Here is a 10,894-nt window from a genome sequence, read left to right on the forward strand (position 1 = left end):
CCTCCCCTCAAACCCAAAGTAGGCGGAATAGACTTGACCTCACCCACCACCCTCATGAAAATGTACACAATTTTTGATACAGCTCCCGTACTAAGAGTAATGTGCCTAATGTCATGTCCGGCAAGTGCAACTCCACAACCATCTAAAATTGATACAACCTTGTTTTTAAAATCATCTCTTGCATAGAGAATGAATCTAATTGAGGCTTTTCTTCCTACCTGGAATGTGGCCACGACTGTTTTCCGGGCATTTTGAAACAACTCTTCATCCGACCACAGCGGGTGTTCCTCACGCAGCTTGGAGGCCAAATAGTTATGGTAACGAAACCAGATGATTCCCTCTGCTGACGTGAACACATTCTCGTTGGCCCAAGCATTTCCCAACTCTGGACACAGAAGATAGGTTTTATTTTTAGTTCATTCTGATACATTTACATGGACTCTACCATACAGTACGGAAGACAAAAATGCACCCAAGTTCACCCTTATTGATGACGTCACACATGTAGTTCGGTACAATTATTCCATCCACTTTCGCCGGCTTATCCGAGGCATCCTAAAAGGATGCCCGAGCCACCTCATCTGGCGGAGGATTAGCGGCCCTAATCTGAGCCCCTCCCGGATGACCAAGATTCTACTGAACTGTAAAGGAGAGCCTGGACACCCTGCAGGGGAAATTCATTTTGGCCCCTTGTATCCGGGATCTTGTTCTTCCAGTTAAGACCCACAACCCGTGACCGTAGGTGAGGGTAAGAACGTAGATCGACCAGTAAATTGAGAGCTTCGCCTTTCAGTTAGTTACAAAGTCCACATCACTACCGCACTGCGCCAACTCATGTGTTGACCATCCATTCCAATCTTCCCTCCATTATGAGCAAGACCCCAAAATAGTTGAGCTCCTCCATTTAGAACAGGACCTACGCCCCGAACCGCAGAAAGCCCTCCATCCTTTTCCGACTGAGGACCATCATCTCAGATTTCGAGGTGCTGAATTTCATCCAAACTGCTTCATACTCAGCTGCAAACCACTCCAGTGACCGTTGGAGATCACGGCTGAACCCAACAGAACCGCACCGTCTGCAAAAAGCAGAGACGCAATCTTGAGGCCGCCAAACCAGAACCCCTCTAGGCCTCAACTATACTTAGAGATTCGGTCCATAAAGTTGTGAACAGAATGATGAAGGGCAGCCCTGGCAGAGTCCAACCCGTACTGGAAATTAATTCGACTTACTGCCGGCAATACAAACCACACTCTGACACTGGTCGTACACAGCCTGAATTGCCCATATCGGGGGTTCAGTACCCCATTCTCTTAAATTAACCCTGACAGGACTCCCACAGGCACGCCTTATCCAAGTACACAGAACACATGTACACTGGTTGGGTGAACTTCCGTTGCTTTCCGGAGTAATAATACACAATTTAAGACCACCAATTTAAGGGAAACGCACTTCCACTCCACTTGACACACCAACAACTTTTACAACACCTGGGATGCAGAACACCTTTTGTTCAGGACTGACTGGTGAGTGTGAGCAACCATTTCCTCAATTATTCAGTAACATGCAACGGAAGGGACCTCGCATGCCCTCAGGCTATAAACCCGATTCAAGTTAAATGGACAGGAAATACGTGCACACAATAATTTATTTATGTATTCATTTGGTATGCCATGATATTCAAATTAAAAGTGAATAAATACATCTTACCATAGAGCCCCTGTGGTCCATGATCACCTGTTGTGGGATCAGCAGCGCTCCACATGAAACTGTTTCGGGTCGCCTGTCTCGGCATGTTCCACTCCGAACCGGAGGCCAGCAGTCCATCAGAAAAGCTTCTCAGGGAGTCTGACCAGGAAGTTGAGGGGCCATAGATGGAGCTGCCATCAATCCAAGTTGTGACCGTGTTGATCTTCAAGAATATTATTGTTTTGTGTTTAGAATGCAAACCTTGACAGCACAAATTACAAGAATATATATGATAAAATATTTCATTTAAACAGAGATTTGTCAGCGTTCTCTATAAACTGTCCATGAAATTTAGTCTTTAAAAGCATGCTCAAGGCTACCCCAGGGTAGCAGCATCTGTTGTAAACCACTTAATTCTAGTATCACCTGCGTACGAGGGTTGCCCGGACTCTGGCCTGTGTCTTTGTCCCATGGGCCTCTCTGGAAGGGCAGCAGAACTTCACCGGTCCCGTGTGGGTCAAAAATTGGGTCATCTTTAGGTACTGGGATGTTCATAAATTCAGGCGGGCACCCAGGGGTCCGTGAGTTAATTATTTCAAATGCTACATGATAACCTGAAAAGTACCATTATTTGTTCATTAAAAAGTAAATGATGCCGGTGTCTACATACACTGGTTCTAATGCATCCATTGATCCATTCAGTCTCTGTACGGCTCATTGTCACGAGGGTCTCACTTTGGGCGGGAGGTGGGGTACACCCTCAATTGATCACCAGGCATTTGCAGGGCATATATAGAGCTCGTGCACGTGACGTCACCATTTTCACAAAGCCATATTGCCGGTCAAACAGAGCTGCTCGACATTGAACCGGAGGAGAATATTTACAATACCGGAGACCTGTTGTGCTGTTGGTTGTCACAACGGACGAGACAGAGATCATTCTATAGCACACCAGCTGAAAAGACCAGAAAAGATCGATGGATTTCGCCAATGAAACGTGATGGATGCTACCCAATCAAATACACACGTCTGTGTAGCAATCATTTCATTTCAGGTAGGAATTATTCTTCTCAATCTCAAATTGCCAAAATGTATTTGTAATGCCAAATTGACTCATTTGAGAACAATGCATGTTTAATAAAAGAAATTAAACCCTCTGTCGCAGACAGGTTGACAGAGGTTAACGTGTGGCAGGGATACGCTTCCGTGTACGGAGGAGCCAACTCCTGTCCTCTTTTTTTTTCAAATCATAGTTAATGATTGCGAGTTTGTGTAAAAGTAGGGGTCATTTCTTTAAATATTGGTATTTGTATTGAAAAAATCTGAGTGGGTCCATCACTATGTGGTATTTATCCCTGATTGAGAACAGATCCAGCAACGAAGTATTTATATGCGTCAAGACTTTTCTAGCCTTTCAAAGTCTTCCGTGTCAATCTCGACGACTTACTCGCCAGATACATGTGTAGATCCAATTGTCCAAGGCAAGCGGAAGTGAATTAACAGTCCACTTTCTTATCGGAGAAAACATCGATTTCAGCATTAAATATCGGTCCTCTATGCCAAGTGTCTTTCCACGCATCTTCGTTTATTATCACCTTCTAAATGTTTAACGGTATCAGACAAAATTGTGGGCGTCGTGCTATAAAACATATTTTAGGTTCAATGGAATTAACTTGCAACAATTCTTTGTTTGACCGGCAATATGGCCAGTCAGGTGATTTTATGACGTAGGTGCACAAGCTCTATACTCTACTGTATAAAACCAGCTGTCCACCGTGCTGCCTGTTAGAATACATCTAACATGAGAATATTCTGTTTGGAGAATTGATCAATTTGGTCTAAGTATTAGAAAAATCATACAGTATTTGTAATTCCGTGGCGGCATGGTGGGCCAGCTGGTAAAGCGTTGGCCTCACAGTTCTGAGGTCCCGGGTTCAATCCCGGACCCACCTGTGTGGAGTTTGCATGATCTCCCCCGTGCCTGCGTGGGTTTCCTCCGGGCACTAAGGTTTCTCCCACATTCCAAAAACGTGCAGCATTAATTGGACACTTTAAGTTGCTCTCGGTGTGATTGTGAGTGCGGCTGTTTGTCACTATGTGCCCTGCGATTGGCTGGCAACCAGTTCAGGGTGTACCCTGCCTCCTGCCCGTTGTCAGCTGGGATAGGCTCAACCACTCCCTCGACCCTCGTGAGGATAAGCAGCAAAGAAAATGGATGGATGGATTTGCAATTCCATCAAATGTAGGATGTGCATGCTGAAATGCTGTTGCTAGGCAGAATAAAGAGAAATAAATAAATGAAGAAATGTGCCTCTCAATCACATCTTAACGTACGATTAGCAAAGATGTAAGCATGCCACCTAAGGACTATAAGCAGCGTAGGGATATGACGGGAAAATGTTGTAACATCATTAGAATCAAATTATCTTTGTTTATTCACCCACATTATATGAGGTCAAAAACAGGGAATTTGTCTCTGATACTTGTGCGACAACCATTTGGGATTCCCTGCTAAAAAAAATTATATCGAAATCTATAGCATTCTATAGAATTTGGAGAGAATAACTTGTTCTATAGAACGTTGGCTGTTATTTTCAATAGAATTTCTACAGAACAATGGAATTCCTATAAAAATTCTATAGGGCTTGGGTCCTAAAGTCCTATCGTTCTTGGGAAATTTTTAGAAGGGCTTATTTATACTTTTAAAAGCCGTGAAGTAATGGCATTGCTCTCAGGGGCAAAGGCTTTTTTATATTTTCTGAATAGTTTGGAAAGTGGCCCTTTTCAATTCCACCATGGTCCATAGAAGCAAGGATGGATGAGTTTACAAAAAGGACAATTGCCGCTTATCATTTCAAAGGAGGAAATAGTCTGTCTGAAAAAATGAATTACACTCAGAGCACATTAACAGGAATCTCACAGGGATGTGCATGAGGAAAGGGAGGAATTGGATGTATATTTACCAAAAAACAAAGCTAACACGGTGTGGTTTCGAATGGAGGCCAAGCCGGATGGACCGGCGCTGAGGATGCGGCTCAGGGCTCTCGGATTGGGCAGCTTGTCCTCAGTTTGGTAGACCCCATCCCGGAAGTTGGCGGGCACGAGCCGCACGAGGTGGGAGCCTGCAACAATACAAACATTTTTGACTGCTAGATTTAGTCCATTTTTAACACCTAAGCTGCTTGTAAAAATTTCAATGGAAACTTTTTGCATCTTTGGAAAAGTGACTCATACACTTACTGTATATACGTCGTTTTATGACTTTGTTTTGAAGGCCAGTTTTTGCAGTGTAGCTAAATTAACTTCGATACAAAATAATTTTTTCCCGTGTCAAAATCTTAAATACTTATTTCCTGTACACCTGTCTGTAGAAGTATAATATAGATTGCTAAATGTACTTTTGGTGGAAGGTTTAGTACCATAAAACCACGTAATGTGCACGTAACTGCGCAATGACAATCCCGGACAGGTGAAACGTCATCGAGCAACTTTTTGCAACATCCACTCAACAACGTCAACACAAACGTCAACCTCACCTACTGCTCCACGTTGAGGACATCCTAAAGTGTTGTACCAGCCGTCGAAGCGAGGAACCTCCCACGTTATTTCCCCCCGCGAATCTGTCCAAACGCACCCAAAAGAGTCGCTTCATCACCGAGCCGACTGGTCGAACTTGGCTCAGCGCGTCTTCTACTCACCGGCGATGAGCAGCAAGCCGAACGCTGCACAAACACTCCAAAGCCGCTGACGCAAATGCATCGATGCAGAGAGGCTCCTCAGCTCGGTCTGCAGCCAAGAGGCTTCTGAGAGGGTCACACAACGTGGAGATAACATTTTATCTCATTTCCCTCCTGCGGGGAATATTAGTGTGCAACTTCCTGGTACTTGGATGACTTTTTTCATTTTATTTTTTATGACAGGTAAGTGTTCCTACAAGGATGTTGCTGTGGTATCCTTGTGGTAGGAATCCTCATCATAAAATGTCCAAATATGTTTGAGTACAGATTGTTATTGAACACAATTTGCTATGCAGCGGGAAATTCTAAAGGAAACCGTCAGTCATGCCTACATTTTTTTTCATCACTCTAAATGCTCATCTGGTCAAATTGTATTATGTAGAATATTTTATAATTACTGCTCCATGTATGGTTCACATTAATATTTACCTCCATTTATCTATTGTTCTTGTAGCTCATATTCAAGCTTTAGAAGTCTAACAAGAAAACGAACAAAAAAAAATCAAATGTTTTTTCCATTCCACCAAACAAAAATGTCTCAAAACGTGTGTTTACTGTCTGGTCATAAATCTTCTTACACAGTGTAAAAATAGCTTCTGATTAGTTGAACACAATGCTGATAGGCGGTTCTTATAAAGATTATATTTTTAGTGAGCAGCACACTTAATGATCTGCCGCGACACAATGGTTACGAATCTCTCCTCTATGGCACTTTATCTGATAAGTAGATAAGCGAAACGGTCATGCTTACCCTGTGTCGAGGTTGAAAGCCGGTGAATGTAGAAGGTTGATGTGCAATGAAGGAGCAGACAAGAGTTGTGTGGAGGGGAGGAGGGAGTCTCCCCCACCTCATCAATAACATGTGACCTGGAATTCCCAAATGGGCTGATCATTTGTTCCGCCTTTACTTTTCTCCAGTCAAGCCATCCTTTTCCTCGTGTATAAAAGAAGTGCACATTTCCTCATGAGTCACACTTGCTGCTTCACTCGTCTTCAAACCACTCAGGTTCGGATACAGCGTCTTTATTTTTTTTTCGTTTTTCCATCTTCATCGCAGCACATCCCCTTCCCAACTTTTTGTCTCCAGCCACTAGACCCAAAGTCGAGATGACTTTGTTCGACAACATTTATCCTTTCTACCATATGCGGAGGACATCTTTCATCTTCAGCGGTCACTTGTTCACTGTTATCGTTTGTTTCGTCGTGCTGACGCTCTGTCTGCTACTCATCCTACCCGGGATTCGAGGCAAGTCGGTGAGTACAACACTCAAACTAGTCCACAGCCTAAAAATCAACATGTGTGCTCAAGCTTTAAACATTTTTCACTGTCTGGCCTTTTCTGTTCAATCAGCGACTGCTCTGGCTGTTCAGGATCCTTTTGAGCTTCTATATCAGTGCTGTCATCGTGGGTGAGTTCAGCGCTTTTTCCGTAATCCTCTTAATAAATTCCATATTTTTTTTTAGCGGCAATTACACATTTCTCCTTGCCTTCCTTTTCCTGCAGCACTCAACTTTACTAACACTTGGGCTGAAGCCCGTATGATGACAAACACTACCTACAAGTCTTTCAGCAATGCACTGGTGAACGCTGACATTGGCTTACATGTTGGCCTGTATGGCATTAATGTTACACTAAAAGGTGAGTTAAGGCCGCTCTTAAAATATCATGCCACGGATTCATAGTGTCACTCTGCATTGCAGCTATTATCCTTAAAACAATTTAAAAAAAAGTTAAATCATCCATCCATCCATTTTCTTAGCCGCTTATCCTCACGAGGGTCGCGGGAGTGGTGTAACCTATCACAGCTATCAACGGAGAGGTGGCAGGGTATCCCCTCAACTGGTTGCCAGTCAATTGCATCAAGACAAACGGCTCCACTCACAATCACACCTAGGGGCAATTTAGAGTGTCCAATTAATGTTGCATGTTTTTGGGATGTGGGAGAAAACCGGAGTGCCCGGAGAAAACCCACGCAGGCACGGGGAGAACATGCAAACTCCACACAGGCAGGGCCGGGATTGAACCCGGGACCTCAGAACTGTGAGGCCAATGCTTTCCAGGAGGCCCACCGTGCCTAAAATACACATCCTAATCCTAAATAAGTCTATATGTGAGTATTCCACTCAGGAATGGGCACAAGCACAGAGATTCACATTTGATTCAGTGAACCTTTTGCATAGCACACCTGTATCACAGTTCTGAGGACCGGGGTTTCAACCCCCGTCCTCGCCTGTGTGGCGTTTCCATGTTCTCCCTGTTGCCAGCAATTAGGTGTCTCCAGGTATTCCAGTTTCCTCCCACATCCTGAAAATGCCCATGGTAGGTTCATTGAGGGCTCTAAATTGCCTGTAGGTGTGGATGATAGTTTGTTTATACAGTATGTGCCCTGCGATCATCTGGCGATCTCTTCGTGGTGTACCCGTCTCTTGCCCAGTCAGCTGGGATAGGCTTCAGCACCCCTGCGACCCTAGTGAGGAAAGGTGGTATGGAGAATGGATGGGTGAATTGATTCTTTAGCATACCACTGGAGGGAGCCCTCATACAACTAATGATAGTACTGTAGTACCAATCTGAGAATCACCCATGAATCACTGATGGTGGTCCATTCGCCTGACTTTGGTGTGGTTAGTGTCGGTTCACTTCCCGCTCACTGACGGTGTGAATGTGAGTATGAGTGGTTGTGCATGTGATTACGTGCACTGCAACTGCCTGGCGACCAGTTCAGGGTGTAGTCCACCTTTTGCCCAGTTTCAGGTGGGATAGACTCCAGTGCCCCATGACCTTAACGACGATAAACGGTGTTGAGAATAGATGGAGGGTGGGTGAATCACTGCTTTATAGTATTGATAAGTGCTATGTGCTGTTATCCATCCATCCGTGCATTTTCAAAGCCGCTTATCCTCACAAGGGTCACGTGAGTGCTGCAATCCCAGCTGTCATTGGGCAGGAGGTGGGGTGCACCCTGAACTGGTTGCCAGGCAATTGCAGGGCACATGGAGGCAAACAGTTGCACTCCTAATCACACCTAGGGGCAATTTAGAGTCTCCAATGAATGGGATGTGGGAGGAAACCGGAGTGCCCGGAAAAAAACCCACGCAGGCCCGGGGAGAACATGCATACTCCACACAGGCGGGGCCGGGATTTGAACCCCTGTCCTTAGAACTTTGAGGCAGGCCTTCTAACCAGTCCTTCACCATCCCACCACTGTACTTACAGTGATTCTTAAATTTCAATCACCATGATGCAATTATGTGCGTTTTTTTCTCTGCAGGAAATCCTGTTGTCCAGTTGAACGAAACTATCGACTACAATGAGATGTTCAGCTGGAGTGACACTATTGAGCAGGAATATAAGGAAGCGTTGGCGAAAGGACTGCCAAACCCAATCCTGTACATTGCAGAGAAATTCACTCTCAGCAGCCCGTGCGGCCTCATCTTTCACTACAGGCACTCTGGGCAATACGCATCTGCAACTCTCTGGTGTGTAAATATGAACTTGCAATGTCCGTATTAATGGTTAAATGTTGCGGAAATTAACTGATTGTTCAAACCAGGACGGCCTTTTGCTGCTGGATGCTGGCCAACATCCTTCTTTACATGCCAGTCATTTTATACGCCGGCTACATGATGCTGGCCACGGCCGCCTTCATCTTCATTTCTACGGCCACCTTCAGCTCCATCATGCACGCGTCCCAGTGTGTTTTCTCCATCGGAGCAGTCTCCTTTGAAATTGAATACAGCTTTTCATTCTGGCTGGCTCTGGCTACTGGTAACTATTAAGGTCTTGCTTACAGAATCCATGACAGTTGATGGATTTCGACTAAATAATTAAGCCCTTCCCAGGTGTGCTGTGCACAGTCGTCGGCGTTCTGGTGGTGATAATGAACTTTATGGTACCGGAGAAGATAAAGGAGGCTTTCAGTGTGGGTGTTGACAGTTGGGAAGATGAGGATGTTTCTTACGGACAGACGCACCGGAATCCAGCCTTCATTGATGACGTAACAGTCTCTCCATGCCCATTCACAGAGGTCACAGTGGTCAGTATGCTGTACATTCAGTTCATATTTGTCTTCTTCTTTTATTGTCAGTTCTAGTTAACGTTTGAAAAGGCAACAAAATTAGGGGAAAAAAGAGGTGATGAAAATGGAAAAACAGTTGTAACATAATCTCACAGAGATAAAATCACACCCGTGGTGATGAAAAATTTGGCTGCAGTTTTACCTGTTGAATGGTTATCGTCTGGTTGACCATCACACAACCTTTTAAAGGTTTGTAAGAAATTGCGTAACGCCCGTCGCACACTGAAAAAACTTGGCCTGACTTGGACTGAACTGGAAAATCGCAAATAAATTAGTCGGCGAACCGGCGACTCACATCCACGAACCGGATAACTTACTCGTGTTCTCATGACTATTTTAAGGCCCCACTCTTTTTATTGACCCCCAAACAACATGGCGTGATTGTCAAGGAAAAAGCGGTGAAACGGGCCAAATAAGAAAAGCGTCAGGATATTTGAGAGCCTGTTGGTTGCACTGACTGCATTTCAGTTTTTCTGTGTCAGAGACTCTCCAAACGTCCCGTTTTAGCCACAGGTACGTTTTAAATTCTAAATACAGTTGAGATTTATTGGAGAACAGCCATTACAGCTGCAGTATTGCTGCACAGTCCACCTACGATTCAAATTTCAAATGACAGGACCACCACACATGGCAAAAAAACAAAACAAAATAGTAAGCAGCTCTCAATATGATGTAGTAGAGTTCTACACTTCTGCAAACAACAACTACTCTCTAAATATTATATGTTGTTCTTCAATGTAAGTGTTCAGTGTCAATTATTATTTAACCCTACAAACCCTATGAGATAAATAATGTCCTTTTGTTTTTATTTTTCAGGAAGAGGTCTGAGTCCCTGTCGGAAACTTTCCTAGTCAATACTTGAAGAGGGGTTGCGTCAGGAAGGGCATCCGGTATAAAAACTGTGCCAAACAAATATGAGCGTTCATCCGAGATGTTACGCTGTGGCGACCCCTAACGGGACAAGCTGAAAGAAACTTACTTACTTACTTACTTACTTGAAGACTTACTGAATGTTTTCAAGAGAGAATGTTGAATTTCACTTCAAATGTCTGTGTATGTTTCTAGACAATAGTGATTTGACGTAACTGTATTTGTAAATGCAAAATGATTTTGTATGGGATCCATGCACTTTAGTGTTAATAAACACAACTTTTTTTTCTGTCTTTTTTTTTTTTTATAAGTCCGGCATTAGCCTATAATTATTTTTGCAGGTCATGAGAAATTAAAAATGTCCTTTAGGATTCGGGCAAATATACTGCTAATGAAACACAGTATGGCATATTTCCTGTTATGTATTGAAGCAAGAATATATACTCTTGCTAATTATAGTTGTTATTCAAACAGCTGTAATTTAAATAATTTGTCAACATCTAACTTTGACAATGTCTGAG

At 43.7% G+C, this 10,894-nt stretch overlaps 2 protein-coding genes across 3 annotated transcripts in view; one reads left to right on the plus strand and one right to left on the minus strand.

Moving 5' to 3' along the window:
• The window catches only part of duox (dual oxidase), a 24,564-nt gene extending 19,043 nt beyond the window's left edge, over positions 1-5,521 (minus strand). Inside the window, exons 1-6 of the mRNA XM_061823123.1 lie at positions 5,386-5,521; positions 5,224-5,307; positions 4,651-4,809; positions 2,114-2,301; positions 1,709-1,910; positions 219-385 (exon numbers count right to left, since the gene is read on the minus strand). Of these exons, the coding sequence (XP_061679107.1) occupies positions 219-385; positions 1,709-1,910; positions 2,114-2,301; positions 4,651-4,809; positions 5,224-5,307; positions 5,386-5,521 (936 nt within the window). The remainder of the gene's footprint in view (positions 1-218; positions 386-1,708; positions 1,911-2,113; positions 2,302-4,650; positions 4,810-5,223; positions 5,308-5,385) is intronic.
• On the plus strand, positions 4,691-10,864 carry duox2 (dual oxidase 2). 2 transcript variants are annotated; one of them, XM_061823126.1, is made up of 9 exons: positions 4,691-4,801; positions 6,343-6,430; positions 6,512-6,678; positions 6,776-6,833; positions 6,929-7,063; positions 8,697-8,904; positions 8,979-9,193; positions 9,268-9,461; positions 10,320-10,864. In XM_061823126.1, the coding sequence occupies exons 3-9, from the start codon at positions 6,532-6,534 to the stop codon at positions 10,329-10,331; spliced, it is 969 nt and encodes a 322-aa protein (XP_061679110.1). In that variant the 5' UTR covers positions 4,691-4,801; positions 6,343-6,430; positions 6,512-6,531; the 3' UTR covers positions 10,332-10,864. The 2 variants fall into 2 exon arrangements, with proteins under 2 accessions (XP_061679110.1, XP_061679108.1); XM_061823124.1 differs by lacking the exon at positions 4,691-4,801 and adding an exon at positions 5,478-5,607.
• Positions 10,865-10,894: the final 30 nt, after the last annotated feature.

The sequence above is a fragment of the Syngnathoides biaculeatus genome, chromosome 6, assembly GCF_019802595.1.
Source record: "Syngnathoides biaculeatus isolate LvHL_M chromosome 6, ASM1980259v1, whole genome shotgun sequence".
In the NCBI taxonomy this organism is placed as follows: domain Eukaryota; kingdom Metazoa; phylum Chordata; class Actinopteri; order Syngnathiformes; family Syngnathidae; genus Syngnathoides; species Syngnathoides biaculeatus.

Excerpts from the sequence above, each read along its gene's own strand:
- duox2 (XM_061823126.1), top strand. The coding sequence starts at position 6,532 with ATGACTTTGTTCGACAACATTTATCCTTTCTACCATATGCGGAGGACA. Across the intron at positions 6,679-6,775 it reads CCGGGATTCGAGGCAAGTCG|CGACTGCTCTGGCTGTTCAG; the intron begins GTGAGTACAACA and ends CTGTTCAATCAG. Across the intron at positions 9,194-9,267 it reads CTGGCTGGCTCTGGCTACTG|GTGTGCTGTGCACAGTCGTC; the intron begins GTAACTATTAAG and ends AGCCCTTCCCAG.